This window comes from Notamacropus eugenii, chromosome 1 (genome assembly GCF_028372415.1).
Source record: "Notamacropus eugenii isolate mMacEug1 chromosome 1, mMacEug1.pri_v2, whole genome shotgun sequence".
In the NCBI taxonomy this organism is placed as follows: Eukaryota; Metazoa; Chordata; class Mammalia; order Diprotodontia; family Macropodidae; genus Notamacropus; species Notamacropus eugenii.
In genome coordinates, this window is record NC_092872.1 from 210004140 (window position 1) to 210030441 (window position 26302).

Below are 26302 nucleotides of genomic sequence, written 5' to 3' on the forward strand. Positions count from 1 at the left end.
CCAAACATAGGATCAGAGCTAGGAGAATGTCATACATTCATCTCCTGGCATTTTACAGAATAAGAAACTAAGGTCTTGTTGTTCCCAGGTGAAAAAACTCCTTCTATCAATGCAGGTCACACTTCATAGAGAAGTTCTTTGTCACATGATTTCAAAAGAAACTATATTGAAAGGGAATTATCAAAATATTTTTGAAAAAAGTTCACAAATTCCAGGCTAAAAACTCTTTTAGAGAGTTGTTCAAAGACCTCAGAGGTCTCAGAGGTTAAGTAGTCATGACCACTACGTGTCAGAGGCCAGACCTGAACTCATGTCTTCTTGCCTTGAAGGGAGGCTCTCTGTCCGCTAAAAGAGATATGATGTGGTCAAGGTGACACAGCTACTAAAGGACATAGACAGGACCAGCATCCAGGTCTCCTCGGTCCCAAGCCCATGCTCTTCTCACTATTTCCTGGCTGAAATAGGTCTTAGAGATCACTGAGTCCAACGCCCTCAAACATGGTCCTTATCAGGTGAGTAGGATCACTATAGGTTGCCAGCTTGGATCATTCAAGACCCTTGGTGAATTTTCAGCATCAAGCCTAGAATTGGGTTTGGAAGCTTGGGTTATTAGGTTTAGGTTGCCTGCATTTAGTGGAATGGAGCTAAAGGGGAATCTCCATGTGTTCTACAAAGATACAGTCAACAGGTCAGCTACATAACAGAGGACCAAATGAAGGGCTTCGGGGAGAACTTGTTGGCCTGTGGAAGATATTCACAGAATCTTAGAGCTGGGAAGAGGTGTCAGATGAGTCCTGCATCCACCCTATCTACCCTCTTCATCTAGTGCTCAGTATCCCAGATAACTAGCCCACAGACTCAGAGTCTGGTGAGTCACTCTCACTTCCGGTGAATTCCAGGGGTCACATTTATTGTTTTAGCTAATTGTTTCTTTAATTCAGCTAAGGTTTATTTTAATTATAACAGAGACTTCTTTCATACAGAAAACCGAGAAAACAAAAGATTGAACTGGGAGAGATAAAGCCCAGGAAAATCCGCATTAAAAAAAGTCTTGGGTTTAGCTCTCACATTTGAAAACAGAGTGCTTTGTGGGTGTGCTTTCTCGTATTATGATGTATTTCAGTTAATTTGACCGGTGGGAGGGCTTAGTTATTCAAATGCTTTAATGGGATTTAAGCTGGTTACTCTCAGGGCTGGGGGTGGATCAGAGTGGGTTGGATGGGGTTCTCCTTTCTTTAAGGAAAATATCCCCACACTTGTGCAGGCCAAAGTAATTAAGCAATTAGCAAAGGCATTTGTCAAAATGCCCAGTGGAACTGAATGAATGACAGCTGAGGGAGTGGAGAGAAGCTGGCCCAGAGCCCTTCTTTTCTGGGATGGGATTGTGCCAGACCTGGAAGCTTGCATGGAAATGTCAGTTTGAGACTTCAGAATTCTAACTCAACCTTTGGGGTTCAAGTTCATTTCCTTTTGGCAAAACTTACACTCCCATTTCTAAAGAAATAGCTTTGAAAGGTTTTGGGACTATCAAAGAGAATACTTTGGTAAAGGAGAAACACATGGGGTCATTTTCCCTGTAGCAAGATTTGAAAATGTAAGAAGAGAGATTTCAACAATGGAAAGTGGGAGTCAAAGTTTAAAGAGGATCCTCAGAGGTGATCAAGTCTGAACCCCTCATTTTACAGATGGGGAAACTGAGGCCCAGAGCTGTTGAGTGACTTGCCCAATATCAGTCACACAGTAAACGAGCTGTGATTCAAACCCATGGCCTAAATTCACTGCTGATTTTCTTACCTAACAGTGATGTACAGAATGAATTGGAGCACGGAGAAAACGCATGGAGAGAGTAGAATTACCCTCTTATTTAGGGGACAGGAGGTGCCAGTGTAAGAGCCAGCAAAGCAAATAAAGGAGAAATTTCTAGAAAGGTAAGAGGACTGTGAGAGTATAGGGCTATGAAAACCAAGACAGTTTCAAGATGGAGGGGAAGGAGGTATGTATGTCCAGCCCTGGTCTTTTTCCAAGCTCCAGTATGACCAGTACTGATGGACATGTCCAACTGCCTATTCCATAGGCATCTTGAACTCCACCCGGCCAAAAATAGAACTTAAAACCTTTTTCCCTTAAGCCCATCCTTCTTTTGATCCTTTCTTCTTCTGGTTGACAGAATCACTATGCATCCAGTCTCGAGTCCACAATCTTAGTATTAACCTTGCCTGACTCCTTACTCTCCCTCACCCCATCACATCTAATCTGTTGAAAAAATTTGATCATTTCTACCTCTACAACATCTTTCACACCTGATCCCTTCTCACTACTCATGTGGTTACCACCAATAGCTTCCTGATTAGTCTTTCTCTCACCACATGGCTACCAAACTGAACATAGGCTTGACCATGTCATTCCCCTCCTCTACATACTCCAATGGCTCCCTATTGCTTCTTAAATAAAATAGAAAGGTCTGTTTGGCTTTTAAAACCTTTCACACTCTGAACTTTCTTTTTCTTACTCTACAGACAAACTGACCTTCTTGCACATGGCACTTCATCTCCATTCCAAACGTGGCCAACATCTATCCCCTATGCCTGGAATGACCTCTGATTCTTGGAATCCCTTGTCTTCTTCCAGAATTAACTCAACTACCACTTTCTTAATGAAGTCTTTCTTGCTTTCCTCTTAGCTATTTTTGTATCCCTGGCCAAAACCATTTTGTATTTATTTTATATCTATGCATATGCACAAGTTATGTTCTTCAACAGAATGTAAACTCCTTGAGAAAAGGAACTATTTTATTTTTATCTCCGTATTCTCAGCACCTTGCTTGATGGACAACAGTGTTGTATGTTACAAAGAGATTTAGTGAGAGAAAGAATCCTGGTGAAAAGGCTAATGGATTTAATGTTTGGAAGGTCACTGGTAACTTGAAGAGGGCTGTTGCCCTTTTTTGATGGGAAGGGGATAGAAGCCAGATGATACAGTATTCAAAGATGAGTGGATGGAAAGAAAAAAGAAGCAAAATTAGTCTTACAGAATTTGGTAGTAAAATGAAACAAAAAAATAGGGTGATAGTTCAAGGGAGTAGTGAACAATACATTCAACTTGGTGTTTAGAAGACCTGAGTTTAAGTCCCAGGTCTTCAACATACCACCACCAATGGAGACTTTGAGTAATTGCAGCCTCTCTGTGTCTTGGTTTCCTTTTCTGTAAAAATATGGATAATCCATATCACAGGGGATGGTTATAGGGATCAAGTGAGATAGTGTATGAGGAAGTACTTTGTCAACTCTAAAGCATTGTATGATTGAAAGAGATTATTATTATTGTAGGAAAAGCAGGGTCAAAGGATTATCTTTTTGGTATGGGAGAGATCTCTGTATGTTTGTAGGCAGGAGAAAAAAAAGGATAATTGAAGGAATAAGGCTAAGGAGGCCATGGAAGAGGATATATTGCAGTTCGCTTTGGAAAAGAAAGCAGAATGACATCTTCTGGAAAGAAGAAAGAGAGGCTATATGGATAGATGTCTTCTATGGTGAAAAGAAAGGGGGCTGAGGAAAACTGTGCATTGTAGAAGTAACTGTCACTGGTACTAGGGTAGACACAGAGTTAAGAGAAGTGAATGGGCTGAGTAAAGCCAACAAGTCCAGCTCTCGGGGGAAGATGCACATATGTTATGAAGGACAGGGTAGATGATGGTAATGAGGAGGCAAAAAGTGTGGCACAAATAGTTGGCATGAATTTCAAAAGACAAAAAATGGAGTAATGGCGGTGAATCAGAGTTCTGAAGGTCACTCAGTGAGGCAAAAAAAGATTGACTTACTGAGATGAAGAGAAAGAAAGAAGGTAAGATCTCCAAAGGGGAGGGAACATCAACTTGATAAATCCTGATTTCCCAGATATCTCTTAACCATGATTCTACAGAGATGATATGTTATCTAATCTTAGAGAATGTAGAACCAGCAAGGTCAGTTACTAGGGACTATGCAATTTAATGGAGAGATAAAATTCAAGGTAAGGAATGTACCATGATTTTTCTTAAACAGGGTTATATGCTATACTGGAAGGACCAATGGATTTAGAATCAGAGGACCTGACTTCTCCAAGGTAACAAGACAGACATTAGTTAACAAGCATTTATTAAATGCCTATTATGTATCAGGCACTATGCTAAGACTGGGGATACAAAGAAAGGAAAAAAACAGTCCTTTTCACTAAAGAGCTTGTACTGCATTGGAAAAGAGAAATGCAAACAACTAAGTACAAACAAATCACTTACAAGACACGTTGGAGGTGATTGCAGATGGAAGACTGGCAGACAGAGGGAATGGGAGAGACTTCTTGTAGAGGCAGAATTTTAGCTAAGATTTGAAGGAAGCCTGGGAAGCCACGAGGCAGAGATGAAAAAGAGAGCATTCCAGTCATGGGTAACAGACAGTGAAAATGCCCAGTCTGGAGATACACTGTCTTGTGCAAGGAACAGTAAGGAAGTCAGTGTTACTGAACCGAAGAATTGGGGGCAGGGAGAGGATGGGTACAAGGTGTAAGAAGACTGGAAAGGTAGAAGGGGGACAGGTTATGAAGCCCTCAACAGCCCAAATTTCACAGCACACTTAGCGAAATTTGCCATGGCACACCTTTTGAGGATCTCTGGATTCAATAATCTCTAAGATCCCTTCCGACTTCATGATCATGATATTGAAAATAGATAATTCTTCTTACTTTAGGGTTTGTCTGATCTGGGCATCTTATCTTTCTAAGTCATTTTATCTAGGTAACTCCCTAGCCCAAGGGTGGGAACCTGTGGCCTCAAGGCCACATGGGGCCCTTTGATTGAATCCAAACTTTACAGAACAAATCCCCTTGATAAAAAAAAAAATTATTTAAATTTAATTTAAAACTTGGGCAGAGTCAAAAGACTGCCCCCAAGAAGACCACATGTGACCTCAAGACTGCAGGATCCCCACCCCTGATCTAGTCTATCTCCTGTTAGGAAGAACTATTTATTGGGTTTACTCTCATGGTTTACCATTAGTTTGTCTTTTGGCCTTTGTGTATTTCTTCATTTTGCATGTCTTGAATCCAAAGAATGATGCAATTTTTATATAATAGGATGCTATGTATTTGGATCTTATCTTCCTGTTAGATCATAAGGTAGGAACTCTGCCTTACCTAAACTTTGCATCTCTTCTAGTGCCTGTAACAGGACTCTATAGATAAGAGACACAATACAGGTTTGTTAAATGAATAAGATATTTTCCTCCCGATGTGCAGCAGTTCTCTCTGGTGATTTCCCCCTAGCTCCTCAGTCAGTCATGCCATGGATTTGTCTCCTTTGGCACCTGCAGTCTCTGAGTTTACAGTGACATCTACTATCATAGAAGTTTTCAAAAATTTCCTCTCTTTTTCATTTCCTTTTAATTGAGCATCTGCTAAGTACCTAGCATAGTGTTCAATGCCAGAGTGGATACAAAGGCACGGAAGACGTAGCCCTGGTCTCTTATCTGATGCCCACTGGCACCAGTTTTAATACATGGAAAACAAAGTAGAAAAGTGTCTGGATTCTAACATTTTGAAGGTCACTGAAGAAACATAGATTTAATGCTTTCTGATGCTCCCACTAGAGCAAAGGTGTTAATGCTATATAATGATAACAATAGCAAACCATGTTTATTTAGGGCTTTGTGGCAAAATCAATTTTTTTGTCTAGTCCTTCCAATAACTTTGTGAAGTAGGTACAGTTGTTATCCCCATTATACAGAGGAGTAAATTGAGAATCAGAGAGTTCAATAATTTGTCAAGGTCATACATGCAGCCTATTTTGCAAAGATGTTGGCCAAAGGGAAGAACACCTCTTCTAAGTGATATAGTGAAGTTTCAGTTCCCAAAGGACAAATTTCTGCCTACCCCAAATGTCTTCTTTTATCACTAGCTCAAATATTTCAGGTGAAAATTTAATTTAGTTGTCCATAGATTTTTCTGACCTTTCAGAGAGAATTCAGCTTTAGATTCCTTTTGGGGCTCTAATTCATTCTAAATGTGGCTCAAGTGTGCCTGCCCTGACTTTTGCTTGGGATGATCCTCAGGTACTTCGTCCATCCTTGTGAAAATATGAGGCTGAGGCTGACATCTAGTGGACAATCTCAGAGACACATGTTCAAGTATAAAGGAAGGTAGGTCCCATAGACCTTTATTACACCTACAAAACTTCAATTAAATTAAATTTTATGCTTAACCATGTAGATAATAATTATCCCTAAATGAATCCCTAAAAATGAAACAAGGTCAATTGAATGTATTTTTAGGGAGTGGGAGAGCTGTGCTCTCCCTAATTATAATTTCTTGAGTTATAACAAATGAATGAATCAATTAGCCAGATACTGTGGAAGGGCTAAGGAACAGTCAGTCAGTGAACAAGCATTTATTTATTTATTTTAAATATTTTATTTTTCCACCAAATTACATGTTAAAACCATTTTTTTGACATCTGGTTTTTTCTTAAACTTTCGAGTTCCAAATTCCATCCCTCCCTCCCTTAGAGCAATCAGATAGAAGTTATACATGTACAATCATGTAAAGCATCCATATTAGTCATTTTGTACAAGAAGATTTGAATGAAAGAAAGAAAGAAAATGGAAAAAAGCATGCTTCAGTTTGTATTCAAACAATGTCAGTTCTTCCTCTGGAGGAAAATAGCATGCTTCATGCTAAGTCCTTTGGGATTGTCTTGGATCACTGCATTACTGAGCATAGTTAAGTCATTCACAGTTCATCTCACAATATGGCTGTTACAGTGTACAATGTTCTCCTGGTTCTGTTCACTTCACTTTGCATCAGTTCATGTAAGTCTTTCCAGGTTTTTCTGAAATCACCCTGATTTGAACAAGCATTTATTAAGCTTTTACTATGTGTCAGGCACTGAACTAAATGCTAGGGATATGAAGAAAGTCAAAAAACAATCCCCACCCTCAAGAAACTCACATTATATGGATAAAAATACATGCACATAAGTAAATACGAAGTGATTTCAGGAAAATAGGGAGGCACTAATGGATGAGAGAATCCAGAAAGGCATCTTGCATGGACTGGTACTTGAATGGAGTCTAACCTAAGAGGTAGATGTGAGGAGGGAGTGCATTCCACAAATGGTGGACAGGGGGGCAAACATGCAGAGGCAGGAAATAGGATTTCATGGAAGAAGAACAGAAAGGTCAGTTTGGTTAGCATGTAGAGTGCATGGTAATGTACATCAAGACTGGAAAGAGAAACTTTGGTTCAAAAAAATGAAGTACAGAATGAGAGGCATCTCTGGACAATAGTGTGTGGGACCTGGGGTCTTTAATGGAGCAGAAGTTCAATGTGAGTTAGCAATGTGACATGTCAGCTAAAAAGAAATAGTGTGATCTTAGGTCACGTTAGTAAGGCATGATGCCCAGAACAAGGAATGTGAAAGTCCCATTGTACTCTGCTTTGGTCAGACTGCATCTGAGGCCTTGTGCTCTGCTCTGGGCATTGCATTTTAAGAAATACAATGACAAGCTGGAGTGTATTCAGCATATAACCAAGGGGTTTATACAGGGGGACAAAACACAATGCCACACGAGAATTAGATGAAGAAACTGGGGATGTTTAGTGTGGAGAAGAGAAGACATGTGCGAAAAGAGTCACATAATTGTCAAATACTCCAAGGGCTGATGTAAATAAAGGGGCTAAGTTTGGGTGGAGGGGTAGTTTTGTTCTACTTAATTCCCAGAGTCAGACCTAGGAACAATGGAAGGGTAATTGTGTAGAGGCAGGTTTTTGGCCTCATGTTAGGGAAAAAAAAATCTTCCTAACAATCAGGGCTCTTCTGAAGCAGAATGGACCACTTTGCTAGGTAGTTGTGTGGCACACCCCTCTCACCCCCCCTCCCCCACCTCATCCCCCTTTCACTGAAGGTCTTTAACCCAAGGTTGAATGGATTCTTATCTATATATTTTAGACAACATCCTTGATTAGGTGCAGGCTGAACTAGATAACCTCTGTTCCCTTTCAGTTTTCCTATTCTTTATGTGAGACCTTGGATAGGTCACTTGAGCAATAGCAGCCTCTGTTTCCTTATCTAGGGATGGTGTTTCCTGCTTTACTTATATCACTGGAATGTAACATTCAGAGGAGATAAAATATCTAAAATTCTTCATGAAGTCCTATGTCAATCCAAGCAATGACACCGTTATTGTCCTTTCCCCAGGTAGAGGACAACTCATTATTTAAGGTAAAGGTGGAGAGCCTAAGAGAAATGGACGTATGACAGGGATATGTAATAAATTTCTAAACTTACTCTTCACTCTCATTGTGGCCTTTGTTTATCTAATTTGCCCTTAATAATGAACATTTATATAGCTCTTGGGCAGCTGGGTGGTGCAGTGGATACAGCCTAGAGTCAGGAAGACTCATCTTCCTAAATCCAAATCTGGCCTCAGACACTTAATAGCTGGGTGACCTTGGGCAAGTCACTAATCCCTGTTGGCCTCAGTTTTCCTTATCTGCAAAATAAGAAGGAGAAGAAAATGGCAAACCTCTCCAGTATCTTCACCCAGAAAACCCCAAAATTGTGTCATGAAGAGTTGGACATGACTGAAATGACTCAACAATAACAAAAAATATAGCACTTACTATGTGCCAAGAACTCCTCTGAGCCACTCACAGTGGCTATCACATATGAGACTTGAGAGGTAGGTACTATGGTCATCCCCATTATAAATTTATGAGAAAACTGAGGCAGACAGAGGTCAAGTGGCTTGCCTAGTTTCATGTAGCTAGTAAGTATCTGAGGCTGAATTTGAACTCAGGTCTTCTTGACTTCAGACAGACCTCTCTGTCCACTACACCAAATCCTCAAATTGCATCTCCCACTTTATTTCCTCCACTCTGGCTTTATTTTCCTTGTCCCCCCTCATCTACCAGTCTCTGACTATACTACTGTAGAATCTGAAGGCACTGGACTTGGAAGTCAGGAAGATCTAGGTTCAGATCCTGCCTCTGATATTTACTGATTGTGTAAGACCCTGGGCAAGTCATTAGACCTCTCTGATCCTTTGTTTTCTCATCTGTAAAAGAAGAGGTTTGGACTCTCTGGCCTCTAAGTCTCCTTCTAGTATTAATTCTATGGTACCATGATCCTTTAACCAGGTGAGGCTCATGGCCTGCTTATCCTCACCTGTGGGTTACCCTCCCCATCCAGGTTTCCACTCCTACTCTCAGGTTGCTGAGCATGGTCATTGAAGAAAGCCACAGAATCGAGCTGATTGCAGCCACCAATACATTTATGGTGTCTAATGGTGGCCAGGCCCTTGCTGCTATTAATAATCCTATTCTTATGGACTCAGGGACTATTCTGAATCATTTCTTCTCTCCTTAAACCCCAACCAAAAAACCCCTACCCTGCCATTACAGCAGCTGACTTAGCCTCCTGTTTCCCTGAAGAGACTGAGGCCATCTCTAAGAGGTTCATTTATCTATTCCTCAAAACACTGTTATCCACTCCCTCCTTCCCACTCAACCCCAGTAACAAAGAAAAAAAGGGGAAAAACAGGTCAGCAAGACAAACCAAACTCATCGACTGTGGCTGACAGCACATGTAATAACCCACAGACTTAATCCCTCACCTCTGCAATGAAAAGAGGGAAGTGCATTTTCTCGAGCTTAGTCATCACAATTATACAGCATTCAGTTTTAATTTATTGGTTTTTTTCCACTTCTGTGGTTGTAATCATTGTTTATATTATTCTCTTGGTTATATAGACTTCACAACTGGCACAGGTTATATGTCTTCCCAAGTTTCCCTGAATTCTTTATATTTGTCATATCTTATGGTAGAGTAATATTCTCTTTTCAGGTGGGTACCACAATTCCTCCTGCCCCCGGATGATGGGTGAGCACCTCTTTTGTTTTTTATTCTTTGCTACCACAAAAAGGACCACTTCCTTCTCAAGCATACCTTTCACTTTCTTGGCTTCAGAGATGCCACGCTGCTAGTGCTTCTGCTTAACAACTCTGATTTGGTCTCTTTCACTGACTCATAAGGGGATTATTACCCAAGGATTTATCCTTGACTTTCTTCTCTTCTCTTTCTATATTCTCTTGCTCAACAATGTTTTCACTTTAGACTGAAATGGAAATTCATGGTTTTACATTGAATCCTTTATGTTGTACTCTGTACGCAGAAATATGGTTTGGTTTTTTTTAATTTATTGGTGGGGGTGTGTGTATGTCTTTTTGTATTTAGGTTCAAAATGAATAAAAAAATTTAAAACAAAAAACCTGAGAAGACACATGTGAACTCATACAAAGTAAAATGAGCAGAACCAGGAGAACATTGTACACGGTAACCTCAATATTATGTGGATGAGCAATTGTGAAAGACGGTCATCCAAGACAATTCCAGAAGACCCATCTTGAAAAATCCTATCCATCCCAAAAAGAAAATGAATGAATTCTGAGTGCAGATTAAAGTATATTTTTTGAAAAAAAAAAAACCCATTATTTTCACTTGTATGGCTTCAGCAAAAACTTCTAAGCAGATGACCCCCACATCAATGTCTCTATCCTTTATCTCTCCGATGAGCTCTAGACCCTTATCTCCAATTGCCCACAGACGTGGGTGTTCTACTGGCACCTCTGACTCAACATCTTCAGAGCTGAGTTTAATAAACCCCCCTCGTATGTTCCTTCTGATTTCATAATTTCCATCAGTGGCACTATCGTTCACTTGGCTACCCATATTAAAAAACCTTTGGATTTTGTTGTCATTTAGTTGCTTTTCAGTCATGTCTAATCTTCATGATCCCCTTTTTGGAGCTTTCTTGGCAGAGATATTGGAGTGGTTTGCCATTTCCTTCTCCAGTTCATTTTATAAATGAGGAAACTGAGGCCAACACAGTTAAATGATTTGCCCAGGGTCACACAGCTAGTAGGTGTCTGAGGCCAGATCTGAACTCAGAAAAAGAAGTCTTCCTGACTCCAAGCCTTTATGACTTCCAGAACTCTAGAGTGCCACCTAGCTGCCCCAACCTTTGGATTACTTCCTTTTCCTGTGCTTTAGCAACCCCACCCATGTTATCTCTATCTGTTGATAATTCCATTTCTGCAACATCTTTTACATATCTGCCTAATCTTTCTATCTGACTTCTACCCTGTTAGTACAAACTAATGAGTGTGAGAAAAGGGAACCCAGTCCCACTCTTATCACAAGTCAGGCTCGTTCAGGACTGAAGTTAAATTAATAAGTATTTATTAAGTTCTTACTATGTGCTAAGTGCTGGGAATAAACAGAAAGGCATAAGCACAACTTGCCCTCTAACATCTTATAATCTAATGGTTCAAATCACATGGCTGGATCTAGAACAGAGTAGAAAAATGAGTGGCCAAAGTACCCAAGCAGAAGTTCTTCAACGTTGCAACAGGATTTAGAACTAGAAAGGACCTGAGAAGTCATTTAGATCATTTGCGTCACCCTGCTGCCAATAGCAAAATTCCCAAATCCAGTCCCAAAAATGGATTAAAATGTAATCGGGCAATGTTTAACAAAAAAAAATATACACACACATATATATGGAGAGAGAGAGAGAGAGAGAGAGAGAGAGAGAGAGAGAGAGAGAGAGAGAGAGAGAGAGAGAGACAACATAGATAATGTTAACTTGCGGTTTCCTAAGTTGATATGCACCCTGCAGGAATCCATTTCTATCTAAGTAATGGTATCATCACTCCCCTCTGTCTAATGACCTTAGGAGTCATTCTTGGCTGATGGGAGGCCATAACTTTGCTTTGCTCTGGGGTGAGTTCACAGCATGTAGTTTAAACACATGTTCAAGTCAGAAAGATATTTTTCTTGTTGGACCACATCACCAAGGACGCAACTCAGGGTTTCCCAGTCTTTAAAGCTTTGTGAAGTCTAAGCAACAAATGTGAATTATTATGGGACATAAATATACTATTAAACAATATCACTTAATTGTTTGGAAACTCTATTTTGTATACTTGTGTGGTTGGGAGTAGGGAAAGTTGTTTTTCAGTGAGGTGTCTGTTTTGGTTGAAACAAATGGGGTACAGTGGAAAGAGTACTGTCTTTGGAGTCAAAGGAACCGTGCTCAAATCCTGCCTTTGTCATTTAGCATAGATGTTACTTTGCCTAAGTTATTTAATGTTTCTGTGCTTCTGTTTCCTTATCTGTAAAATGAGGACCTTGGATTGGATGGTCTCTAAGGTTGATTTTAGTTCTAAATCTATGATCCTATGAAAATGTATCAACAGTTAAGAGTAGGGGGAAAGCTTTGTGATCAGAGGAGGGTGGATGAAGATAGATGTAGCGTTGATAGTATTGGAGGGAGAGAATGAATGATGGTGAATTTTAAAAGTTGGTTGAGGGAATAGGAGATCTATATTCTAGTACCAACCAATTGTTTGTGACCTTGGACAAAGTGCTTCCCTTCCGGGACCTGAGCTTCTTCATTCATAAAGTGACCATGTTGGCCTACATTATTTCTCATGTCTTTAGAGCATCAGTATTATTGGATATAGGTAAATTTATGGCTTCAAAATTTGCTGATATCAATTTCTTCTTTGGGAACTCTCTGCTTTAATTCTTCTAATGATTCTTTGGTATTATACATATGATTCTTGACTATTTCACTTAATCATACATTTTTATCTTATTTTTATTGATACCTTTTGTTTTCATACACAATTCATTTGATAATATTTATATCCTTCTTTTACTCAGTAAAAAAAAAAAAGATTATATTTTACTTCATCTTAAAGTTTTAAGGAGAAAGGGATCTGTGTAACTTCATACATCACTGAAGGGGAAAAAAATCTTCCTGTCTGGTAGCAGGGACACATGAGTGGCTTTGCATCTGACCTGTAACCCTACTGGAGCTTGAAAGGTCTTTATTTTTTATTTTTTTTTAATTAATTTATTTGTTTTCAGTTCTCTACAATCACTTCCACATATCTTAGATGTTTTCCCCCCTCCATCCCCCATCTTCCTCCCTCTCTCCCCCTCCCTCCCCAAGATGGCATGTAATCTTATATAGCTTCTAAACATACATTCTTATTAAATATATTTTCACCTTAGTCGTGTTGCATAGAAGAATTAAAATGAATGGAAGAAACCATAAAACAAAACACAACATAACACAAGAGAAAAGGATCTGCTTTATTCTGTGATCCAATTTCATAGTTCTTCCTCTGAATGTGGAAGGCATTTTGCCTCAAGAGTCCGTTGGGAATTTTTTCAAGTCCTTGCATTGCAATGAAGTACTAAGTCTATCAGAAAAATCCCTCATACACTGTGGTTGTTGCTGTGTACAAAGTTCTCCTGGTTCTGCTCCTTTCACTCAGCATCAGTTCATAGAAGTCCTTCTAGGCCTCCCTGAAGTCTTCCTGTTCATCATTTCTTATAGCACAATAGTATTCCATTACATTCATATACCACAGCTTGTTCAAACATTCCCCAGTTGATGGGCATCCCCTTGATTTCCAGTTCTTGACCACCAGAAAGAGAGCTGCTATAAATATTTTTGTACATGTGGGACCCTTTCCCATTTTTATGATCTCTTTGGGATACAGTCCTAGAACTGGTATTGTTGGGTCAAAGGGTATGCACATTTTTATAGCCCTTTGGATATAGTTCCAAATTGCTCTCTAGAATGGTTGGATCAGCTCACAGCTCCACCAATCATGAATTAGTGTTCCAACTCTCCCACATCTTCTCCAACATTTATCATCTTCCTGTTTTGTCATGTTAGCCAATCTGATATGTGTGATGTGATACCTCAGAGTTGTTTTGATTTGCCTCTCTCTAATCAATAGTGATTTAGAGAATTTTTTCCTATGACTATAGATAGCTTTAATTTCTTCCTCTGAAAACTGCCTGTTCATTTCCTTTGACCATTTATCAATTGGGGAATGATTTGTATTCTTGTTCATTTGACAGCTGTCTATACATTTTAGAAATGAGGCCTTTATCACATGCACTAGTTGCAAATTCTTTCCAAGTTTTCTGCTTTCGTTCTAATCTTGCTTGCATTGGATTTGGTTGTGCAAAATCTTTTCAATTTAATGTAATCAAAATTATCCATTTTGCACTTCATAATGTTTTCTATCTCTTGTTTAGTCCACAATTTCTCCATTCTCCATAAATCTAACCAATACACTATTCCTTGCTCCCCTAATTTGTTTATAGTATCAGTCTTTATATCTAGATCATGTATCCATTTGGACTTTATTCTTGTGTACAGTGTCAGGCATTGGTCTATGCCCAGTTTCCCCAGAAATTTTTGTCAGTGAGTTTTTATCTCAGGAGCTGGGGTCCTTGGGTTTATCAAACAGTAGATTGCTATATTCATTGACTATTGTGTCTTGAGTACCTAGCCCGTTCCACTGATCTACCCCTCTATTTCTTAGCCAGTAACAGGTGGTTTTGATGATTGCTGTTTTATAATTGAATTTGAGATCTGGTAGGGCTAGGCCACCTTCCCTACCATTTCTTTTCTTTAGTTCCCTTGATATTCTGGACTGGAAAGGTCTTTATAATGATTGAGTCCAATTCCCTCATTTTGTAGATGAGGAATTTGGGGCACAGCGATTTGAACTGTGTTGTCCAAGGTCACGCAGCTAATTAGTGACACAGCATTGACTACTTCTCAAGTAAGATTTTTTAGCACAACATTTTAATGGGAAATTGCATTAGAACCCCACCCTCTAGGGGAACCAAGGAAGCGATTAGAGGCAATTAACAGACACAGAGGGAGGGAACATGCCTGGGGATAAAAGGTGAGGTTCCAGCTGGGATCCCAAGAAGGGGAACAAAGAGAAGGCTCAGTAGAGGTTAAAGGGTGCCCAGAGGTAACCAGGCCAGAGGGCAGGAGCTCAGCAGCAGTTCTTAGTGGGATGCAGGTCTGGAGCATTTGCATGGAAGAAGAGAAGGAAAGCCCCATGGAGGGAGAAGTACCAGCCATCACTGAATGACAGTCTGTCTCATGCAAAGTCTCTGCCTGAAGCCAGGTACCTCTGTGTCAACTGGGGTGCTAGCCAGGCCCCTCCTCCTCCAGCTCCAGCCCTGCTGCCTGCTAGAGGCATGGACACAGTGCCTCCTGGCAGATTCTGATCTGCATTTTCTTTGTTCAGTTTAGAGCTATGGTTCATCAGAGATGGAGGGGGCCTTAGAAAACACCTAATCAAACCCTTTCTTTCTACCTACCAAGAAAGTGTGGCCCAGAGCTGATGAAGAAAGTTACCCAAGGTCACACTGCTTACAAGAGGCAGAGCTGAGATTCTAATCCAGGACTTCTGACTCCCAGTACAGTACCCTTGGCATTACCCCTAGGCTGTCCATTGATTCATTCACTCATTTTATTTATACTGCTTACCTACATGACAATTCATTTGATTTGAAAAGGATCTGATGTTACTGAAGTTTTCCTTAGTGGTAGGTACAGGTTTAGTTGAAATATGATGGTGGGATTGTGATTAGGGATATCCAATTTCATGTGAACATATGGAAGCAGTATATTAACACTGATAAAGAATTGAAAAGAAGGTATTTTTTAAAAATGAAGATGAGTTTGAAGAATGAGATTGTCCTGAAAAATATCTCACTTAAATGAAAAGTCAGAAAACATGAGAAAAAATGATTTTTTTTTCTGAAAGTTATTTAATAACCATAACTCACATTTATATAGGATTACAAAATTTTAGAAATTGAAGAGATGTTGACAGCCATCTAACCCAAAGCATATCTCCCAAAAAATCATCCTTATAACACATCCAAGAATTAATTGTTCAATCTGGTCTCTGCTGGGAGTTGTTATGGTTTAGTTGTTTTTTCCATCATGTCCAGCTCTTTGTGACCTCTTCTTTGGAGGTTTTGTTGGCCAGGATACTAGAGTGGTTTGTCATTTTCTTCTCCAGCTCATTTTGCAGATGAGGAAACTGAGCCAAAGAGGGTAAGTGACTCGCCCAGGGTCACCCAGCTAGTAAGTCTCTGAGGCCAGATTTGAACTCAGGAACATGAGTGTTCCTGACTTCAGGCCTGGCACTCTATCACCTATGCCACCTAGTTGCCCAATTTGTCTCTGCTTGAAGATAGACCTCTAATGAGGAGTTCACTATCTCCTGGGGCAGTCCATCCCACTTGTGGACAGCATTCAGGATGTCAGAGTAGAAAGAGAGCTAGCCTCAGAGTCAGGAAGCCCTGGACTTAAGTGCCCCTTGGATACATACTTTATGCAACCCTGGGCATGTCACCTGACCTCTGAGGCAAGGTGATTACCTGCATTGGGAGAGTACCTCCAATGCATAAATTCCCTACACTGAGGAGACGCAGGTGTGGTCCAGTGCTGGGAGTCAGGGTGGGGAAGAAGGAAGAAGAAATGGTGCCTTTAGAAAATGAACCTGATGGTTCTGTGAAAGATAAGAGTAGAGAGAATATGCCAGCAGAAAGCCCTGGTGCTTACTGACAAATTTCCTGGGTCTCCTATCTAGAATAACCTGTTTTCAGCACCACTGAATTTATTCCCGGAATTAGGATCTATTCCTTTTAAAATAAATGTTAACATGCAGAAAAGGGCAGTATTTCACTCTCTGAAATTTGCAAAGGGGAACCCTCCCCCTGGCCCCCCAAAACAATAACACAAAAACAGCTCACAAAGGTGAAACATATATATTTGATTTCCTTGTGAATGCTGGTATGAGGACCAGAAGGAGGACACAGAAGGAAGACAGTTTGGGCTAGAAATAAGAACACTGTTCTGGCTGTTTGTATTCGTCATCCCTGACTGATGTCAAAGAAATAACAAGTGTTTTCACGAAGTCAAAATGCTGTGGTTTCCAACTTGAGCTATCACCATTTTGGGACTACATATGAAAAGTCAATATTTCAGAAAAATTTTTTGTAACAAAAATGTGATTCTTTTAAAAAATAATGGAACCAGCCACCTGAGAGAGTTTTTTATAAAAAATACAGTAAAAAGTTGAAACATAGGATTTGAACATTTGAAAAGGCTATATGGTCAAATGATGTCCAGCGGTCAATGACTCCCATCTTTCATGATCCCATGAAGCTTAATGACCTCGTGGCAAATCTCTTGCTGTTTCTTTTCAGTGGGCACAGAAGTGACCAGAGAAATATTGTGTATTTGGTCCATGGTTTGAAGGCAGAGTGCCCCACTGCAGGTGAGCGTTAAAAAATGTCTTCCTTTTATTTTGCATTTGGTCTCACGATCTTCATTGATAAGTAGTTCTGGAATGAAAAAAGAAACAAAAAAACTGGAATATTGGAAACAGCAGAACTTGAAGCAAGTAGTTTGTGATTTAGGCTATTTTAATATTTAAAAGATCTGTAATTTGGGCTTCATGGGAAATTTCCACTCTGATAATTCTCTCTAATGACACAGATTGCAACAGTTTGTGATTTAACAGCCTGATAAATTTGGGAGCATTATCAGAAGCGTAAGTGGTTAAGTGAATTATCACAAAAGTGATAAGGTCACAAAGCTAGTAAATGTCAAAGGCTGGATTTGAAGGGAGGTCACACAGACTCTAAGCTCAACTCTCCATCCACTATACCACAGTACCTTTACAGATTGCCTTAAATGAGCCATTAACAGTCAGTATGAGTCAGACTGTAACTAAAGATTATAAGTAAATTGTAAATTGTTAGACTGGATTATGAGACTATCACACTGGGAAACTAGAAAAAAATCTCAAGTTTTAAAAGGATATAAATATCCTTCTGAACAAAAAATAACATGCTCAATTCAAATATCTGTTGAATACCTACTATGTGCAAGGTGCTATGGAAGGCACAAAGTTACGCAAGACATGGTTTAGGTGCTTACAGTTTAGTAAGAAGATCAGACATATATACAGACATCTATGATACCTTTGATGAGTGTCAGGTAAGGGGTACAAACTTATACCGTATATAGAGGGAAAGAAGGAAGGAAGGAGGGAAGGATGGAGGGAGAGAAGGAAGAAAGAAAAGAAAGGAAGGAAAGAAGGGAGTGAATAAGACTTAGAGAGTGCCTGTTATGTGTCAGATTTAGCTGTGCTAAGTACTTTACAAAATGATCTCATTTGATCCCCACAACAACCTGGAAGGTAAATGCTCATTTTTTAATTTAAATTTTTTTAAATTTAACATTTTATTTAAAATTATCCTCATTTCATAGCCGAGGAAACTGAGGCAGACAGTGGTTAAGTGATTTGCCCAGGATCACACAGCTATGTCTGGGGCTAGATCTGAACTCAGGTGTAGCTGACTCCAGGACCAGTGCTCTAGATGCCTTGTTGCACCTAAAGAGAGGGAGGGAAGAAAGGAAGGAAGGACGGAGGGAAGAAAGGAAGGAAGGAAGGAGGAAAGGAAGTAAAAGAATGGAAGAAGAGAGGGAATTATAAGGTATGGTAGAAAGGACTAGATTTACAATCCAAAGCTCTGGATCTGAGTCCTGGTTCTATCATTGGCTAATCCTATGACCTTGGGCAAGTTATTTAAACTCCCTTTGGTTTAGTTTATTTACCTATAAAATGGGCATAATGATGTCTACCCTTCTTATCTCATGGTATTGTGGAGAGTATCAAATTAGACCTTACATGTAAGATACATTGTAGCTATAGTGTTATATAAATTCTACCATTATTTTTTTATATGGTTCTTATTCAGTAGCAATAAAGACTAGGGCAATGTACTAGGAAAGTGATGGATTCCACCAGTCAATGAGAGCACGAATGGGAGGCTGTAAAGACCACTCACCGGCAGAGAGTAGAGGAGTACTGCTATGAACAGCAATAGTATCAGCAGAATGAGGAAGGCGATGATGACCCATTTAAACCGACGCCACACGATGAATTTCATTGTCTTGCAAGGGTTGGTGAACCAAAGGAAGGAAGTTTCTGGTCGACTATATTTGGACAGAAGCAAAATGAGTCACGTGAACCCTGAGGGTTAATTAAGTACTTTCATCTCAGAATGGGAAGGCTACTGTTCAACTGATAACTAATTATATTCATGGAGCAAAGGTAACATATTTCAATCTTAACAGACACATTACACACGGAAGCTTCTACTGATCCAGGAGACAAATGGTCCTCTGCTTCCATGACAAGGTAGAGAAAGGATAGAAGCAAACCAAGCCACTATCCCTCCTAACAAATTAATTAGAATGGCAGATAATTCATTCACATTGGCAATTTGGCAACAAGAGTTTTCCAACTCTTTGGCAGGTTGGGATCGCATAAAGACAAAGAGATCAGCTTACTTTGGTGGCTCTAGCTTGGGGTTCATATTGGGCTCATCCCTTCCTTTCCCAGCTGGTCTTTCATCAACCTCCTTCTCATTGAGGACTTCCAGAGTCATCTCCACTTTACCCTTTGGTAAATCAAAACAGTATAAACACACGACAGTCAGATGTTTAAAAATATTTCACTTAAGTACAATGTTTCCCCCAAACAATGATTTTTGTTTCTTGTAAAATGATCTCCAGAGAAACTTAAATTTTACTCAAGAACTTTTGTCCAATTTTCTCGTGTTTTGGTTTCTGGACTAGATCTTTTGTGGGAACACAAGACCTCTCTGCCTTGTGTTCTTTCTTCCCTACTCTTGCTTTACCTGCTTTTCCTCCCTATCCTGAGTACTCATCTCCTTTCCTTTGTGACTCACCAATGCTTCTTATTTCCAAAACGTAGATGGTTTTTTTCTTTTTAAGGTGTGGTCTAGTCAGAAGACAGAAGTATAGACCAGATTAACCAGTTAAAGATACCCAACAAGGAGTTCAGGAGACTTGGGTCTTAGACCTGGTCTTGCTTCTAACCAGGCAAGGAAAAAAAATCACTGAAATCTCTCTGAGTCTCAGTTTCATTATATATAAAATGAGAAGGTTGGGCTAGAGTATGTTAAAGATCCCTTCTGGTTTTTCTGGCATATGGCATCAATAAGCATTCATCTTGTATCTCTAGGATTATAATATTATAATTAATAATCAGTAATGTTCAATCATTTTAGTCATGTCTGACACTTCATGACTCTCTTTTTGGGGGATTTTCTTAACAAAGATACTACATGCCATTTCCTTCTCCAGTTCATTTTACAGATGAGGAAACTGAGGCAAATGGGGTTAAGTGACTTGCCCAGGTTTACAGAGTTAGTTAAGTGTCTGAGGCTGAATTTGAACTCAGGTCTTCCTGACTCCAGGCCTGATGCTCTATTTACTATACCACCTAGGTGCCTAATAATCAGTAAAACAGCAACTATGTATGTACATATAAAATATACATACACACATCTGTGCATATATATATATACATATACATGTATATATACACGTACATATATATGGGATACCATATATATGATTTGGGGGATACCCTATATGTGGTGAGTGTATATGTATGTATGTATGTATACACACATGATGTTCTAAATAGAATATGTAATAAATAAACTATATATAAATACATTAAATAGAATTATATATAAGGGACATCGTGTGTGTGTGTGTGTGTGTGTGTGTGTTTATACATTTTTGGAATAGCTTGTGTAATTTTTCAGATGAGCCAGTTCTGAGATTGGAAGTTTTATGTTTCTTTTTTGTAATACATTTCACTAGAGCCACCAGTCTTTCCCTGATGAGATCCTGTGACATTGTGCTGTGCTACCTGTAGCTTCTAATTCTTCAGTCAGTCTAAAAGCTGGCACCAATCTTGTGATCTTTGGTTGCTTTGAGCTCCAAAAGTAATGGTTACCCCTAGGTAAATAGTTTCTTGTCCTTTGATTCAATATGACCCTGGGTCCCAAACTCCCTTATAAAGGACAGAAATATCAATGAAAAAGTGGAGCAAATTATTCCCAACCAAGAAATACTCATACAGTCATCACACGTGTGCCATCTTTTTCTGCATAGCATGGCCACCATCCTTTCATGGACTTCTGTTCAAACAGTGAGGCTGTCTTCGATTTGAGAGGGTTCATTAAGTCTGGAATCATGTCCAATTTACACTTTTCTGATGACTTTGCAGGAATAATTGTATTATGTAAATCAAGTTCCAGAAAACCTAGAAACAAACCAAAAAATGAAGAAGAAAAGAAATTTAAACCACTTAACTTTGTTTGCAAATGAACTGCTGACAGACAGAGACGAATCTGAAGTGGACAATGACAAAAGAAGACAATAGAACACTTGTAAATTTCTTGAGTTCTTGAGTTCTTTATAGATATGATGCAAAATGGGAGGTCTCATTAACTTAGCTGTCTATTAGTCAACTTGTCACTTAGAGAAGCATGGTTCTTACATCTCCAGGCATAGAGGCAGTGATTTAGGTAGCGGTTGAACTGGTTGACCTCTAACGTCCCTAAGATTTTATGATTCTTTGCTTTATGGGTCTCAGACAAACGAACATCTGCAAACAAAAGCTTTATTGGGTTGAGTGCCCTTGGACTGGGCATGCAGTTTGTGTTGCCCTCAATGGAGAGGTCATTTGTCTGTGTGAGGGCATCTGTGGCTCAGTATACACCCCAAAGAGACACTCAACCGTAAATTCCTCTGAGTATTATATTAACTTTAAGAATTTATGAATGAATATTAACTACTCCTTCAATTCCTACTAGGAACAAGAGAGCCACAGATGCATATTTTATACTCTGTGACATGAAATATGCACCTTTGGATGACACAGTTGTGTGATGATTTGTCTCATGCTTCTCAACCCATCCATGGTGCCATGTTTCTTTTTTTGTTTGTTTTTAAATAATGAGAGAAAGGAGTAATCACCCTTAGTCAGACCCATGGCCCAGTTTATTAAGAGTTTTCCATTTGTAGTTATTTTTTAATTTCATAAAGATAAGAACAAAATGAATAGCTTGGTTTGGTGGACCCTGTATTCTCTCTCTATGGGATACACTGTGGTGGATTTGGTAGTTCTTCTTTGTAATGACAACTCAAAACCTTCCCTTACTAGTCTCTTATAGATCTGAAAGACAGTGAAGTGTAGCAGCTAGAGTGTTGGCCTCAGGGTTTAAAAATCTGGGCCCAAACCCAGCCTCTGACAGTACTGTGTAGCCTTGGGCAAGTCACTTAAACTCTCAATGCCCCAGTCAACTCAGTAAGAATGAATTGCCAATCTACATCCCTGGGAGAAGTTCCTACCCCAGGATTTTCCTACAATGATAAAATCACAAGTATGGACCAAAATAAAAAGTGTCAATAATCCAGAGATTTGTATAAATGCTCTGTGAACCTTTTTTCATTTTTTAGTTTGTCTGATCTTTCAGGATTAATATGTTTGCTGCCTGTTTTGATATGTACTACATAATGGATAATAGATGTAGATAGATAATACTATATAATAGAAGCAGATGATAGTTATAATAGAGTGTAGTAGATAGAGCTTCAGGGTGGAATTGAGAAGACTTCAGTTCAAATCCAGCCTCTAACATTTACTAGCTATAAGGCCCTAGGCAAGTCACTTAACCTCTATTTGCCTCAGTTTCCTCAACTGAAAAACAGAGATAATAAGACCTTACCCTGCATGGTTATTACGAAGATCAAATAAAATAATATTTGTAAAAAGTGTTTAACAGAGTGCCTGGCACACAGTAAGCATTAAATAAATGCTTACACCTGAATATACTTCAAAAGATCTATGATCTCATTAATGTGCAAACTCTCCACTAAGCAGATGATCTTGAGCCATTGCAGCAAAACAAAAAAGTCATTAGCATTCTAATGATGAGCCTCCAGAATCTGGCAAGCCCATTTTCTTAGATGACAAACTCAAGAGTCTGTAGTGCCATTCTCAAATCCTTTCCTACTTGATAGGACCTGGCAGAACTTGTTATCCACTGGCATCGCCTTTGAGAAGCCACATTTGCCTATGATGATGAAATGCCAGAGGAGAACATGAGTGAAAGCTGAAATTCAGTGTTTCCTCCTAGGTGTGCTGGAAAGGCAGAATGACAAATTGAATAGCATTTGTTAGGCTTTTGTTATGGGCAGGTAGGTGGCATAGCAGGTAGAATGCCCAGCCTGGAGTAAGGAAGACCTAACTTCAAATCTGGACTCAGATACTTAGTAGATGTGTGACCCTGGACAAGTCACTTAACCCTGTTTGTCTCAGTTTCCTCATCTGTATAATGAGCTGGAGAAGGAAATGTTCAAGCCACTCCAGTATCTTTGCCAAAAAAACTTCAAATGGTGTCACAGAGTCAAATATCACTGAAACAACTGAACAATAACTAATCTGTGCCTAGCACTGTTCTGACAGGTAGGAATACAACTAGAGAAGTGAGACAGCAGTTCTTGTCTTCAAAGAGCCCACCTTCTAATAGGAGGAGAAAACTTAGAAGACATACCTAAGTAATCATCTAAAGTAAACTTGTCATTGTCCCATATCTGAATGATGAGTCTGGGAGGAACTCGAAATTCAGTCTGGTCAATACTCCAGAAATGCTCCTAGAGTGAAAACAGAAACAGGCAGGTATTAAAACCAAGAAATTTAAGTCAATTAATGGGCCACATGTATCTTCAGTGTTAACCATTCCCTTAGGAGGCTCAGAGAGTTGATGTGACTTGACCAGGGTCACTACCCACAGGCAGAGCCAGGATCTGAACCTGGCCTGGGTTAATTCAAAGCCAGGGAACTATCCATGGTGCCACAGTGTTCCTTTTTACCTCCCTTCCAAGTTAAAGAGGCATGAGACAATGTTCTTCCCATTACTCTACTTCCATCAAGTATTCTATGGCCTGGCCAGGCTCTTCAGGAAAGCACCTGGCTACTGTGGGACTGTGAGAGGTGGCTCTCCAAATGAAAACCCTCCAGTCAGGCTCCTCCTATTCAATCTCCCTTGACCCACTTGTCCCCTATTTATTCTTCCTTCCTTCCCCCCTCCCCAGTAGAAGTGAATTTGAGGGCACGAACTACAGATTAGGGAGTTAAAGGCTGGTTGATTGTCCTTCATGCTGGAAGAGGACTCAGATGATATCACTATGGAGTTAAAAATTACACAGAATCATCCAAGTTAGGTCTGGAAGAGTCCTGAGATAAAGACAGCATGGAGCAGTGGAAAGACTGTCAGGCATCCTATGTTCAAATCTTGGTTCTGACAGGTCACATTATTAGTTTATGTCAGGTCTTCTGAATCCCAGTGTGGGCTTCTTACCATTATATCACAATAGCTTGAGCTCGATCCAAAGTATTCATCAGATTCTCCCAGGCCTACTCTAACTCATTTCCCTTTCAGTTGGTTTTATCTTAATCCAACCCTGGAAGTCATCCTACCCAGTCTTGTTATTTCTTCTGGCTTTTCACACATAGATGAGGATCAGCTTTTTTATATTAGATATTTCATCTCTCTTAGGAAAAAACTAAGAGGTACAATGACTAGAGCACTGGACCTGAACCTGAATTCAAATCCAGCCTCAGACATTTATTAGCAATGTGACCCTGGGCACTTAACTTCTGCTTGCCTCAGTTTCCTCAACTGTAAAGTGGAGAAAATAATAGCCACTTCCTTGCAGGGCTGTTATGACGATTAAATGAGATAATATTTATAAAGCATTTATAAGCATAGTGCCTGGCACATAGTAGGCACTTGATAAATGTTTCCTAACTTCCTTACCTCCTGGAGAAGCGGGGACCTTTTCTGTCCCCATATCTAACCCTCAACTTCCTATTGAAACCTATTTTTTTTCCATGACCACATGAATTTGTACCCATTGTTGTCCATTGGATTCTACTCTTTTTTTAAAATGACATTCTCATTTTTCCCCCCAATTACATGTAAAGACAATTTTCAACATTCATTTTTTAAAAAAAATTTGAGTTCCAAATTTTCTTTCTTTCTTCCTTATCTCCCTCCTCCCTGAGATGGTAAGCAATTTGATACAGGTTATACCTGTGCAATCATGCAAAACATATTTCCATATTTCCATATTAGTCATGTTGTTCAAAAAAGGCCAAAAGAGAAAAAAATAAAGCAAAGAATAGTATGCTTCAATCAGAATCAGTTATTTCTTTGGAGGCAGATTGTATTTTTCATTTTGAGTCCTTTGGAATTGTCTATATCACTGCATTGCTGAGGATAGCTCAGTCATTCACAGTTGATCATCATACAATATTGAGGTTGCTGTATACAGTGGTCTAACTCTGCTCCCTTCACTTTGCATCAGTTTGCATAAGTCTTTCCAGGTTTTTCTGAAATCAGCCTGCTTATCATTTCTTATAGTACAATAGTATTCCATTATAATCATCTACCACATCTTGTTTGGTTATTTCCCAATTGACGGGCATCCCCTCAATGTCCAAATTCTTTGCCATCATAAAAAGAGCTGCTATAAATATTTTTTGTACAAATAGGTCCTTCCCCTCACCCAATCCTCCCCCCTTTTTTAAATCTCTTTAGGATACAGACCTAGTAGCGGAATTGCTGGATTAAAGAGTATGCATAGTTTTATAGTCCTTTGGGCATACTTCTAAATTGTTCTCTAGAATGGCTGCATTGGTTCACAACTTCACCAACAATGCATTAGTATCCCAATTTTCCCATATCCCCTCCAACATTTATTATTTTCCTTTTCTGTCATAGTAGTCAATTTGATAGGTGTGAAGTGTTTACCTTAGAATTGTTTTAACTTGAATTTCTCTAATCAATAGTGATTTAAAGAACTTTTCTTATGACTACAGATTGCTTTGGCTTCTTGTTCTGAAAACTACCTGTTCATATCCTTTGACCATTTATCGAATTGGAAATGACTTCTATTCTTATAAATTTGCCTCAGTTCTCTATGTATTTGAGAAATGAGGACTTTATCAGAGAACCTTGCTGCAAAAATTGTTTCCTAGCTTTCTGTTTTCCTTCTAATCTTGTTTGCGTTGGTTTTGTTTGTGCAAAACCACTTTAATTTAATATAATCGAAGTTATCCATTTTTCATCTCATTATGCTCTCTATCTCTTGTTTGGTCCTAAATTCTCCCCTTCTCCATAGATCTGACAGGTAAACTATTTCTTGTTCTCCTAATTTGCTTATGGTATCACCCATCATGTCTTAATCATATATTCATTTTGACCTTATCTTGGTATATGGTGTAAGATGCTGGGCTATACATAGTTTCTACTATACCTAGTTTCTGTTATATCTAGTTTTTCCAATTTTTTCCATCAGTTTTTCTCAAATACTTTGTTTTTGTCCCAAAAGCTAAGGTCTTTGGGTTTATCAAACACAATATTACTATGGTTATTTACTATTGTACCTTATGTACCTCATCTATTCCACTG

General features: G+C 39.2%; 1 protein-coding gene across 4 annotated transcripts in view; it reads right to left on the bottom strand.

Annotated features, from left to right (window-relative positions):
- Positions 1 to 15668: 15668 nt before the first annotated feature.
- MYOF (myoferlin) overlaps positions 15669 to 26302 on the bottom strand; it is a 143197-nt gene continuing 132563 nt past the window's right edge. For all 4 annotated transcript variants that reach the window (XM_072625447.1, XM_072625459.1, XM_072625453.1 and 1 more), the window contains 5 exons: positions 23381 to 23480; positions 20900 to 21084; positions 19293 to 19402; positions 18788 to 18935; positions 15669 to 17275 (listed from right to left, as the gene is read on the bottom strand). In XM_072625447.1, coding sequence (XP_072481548.1) covers positions 17234 to 17275; positions 18788 to 18935; positions 19293 to 19402; positions 20900 to 21084; positions 23381 to 23480 — 585 coding nt within the window. In that variant the 3' untranslated portion in view covers positions 15669 to 17233. The remainder of the gene's footprint in view (positions 17276 to 18787; positions 18936 to 19292; positions 19403 to 20899; positions 21085 to 23380; positions 23481 to 26302) is intronic.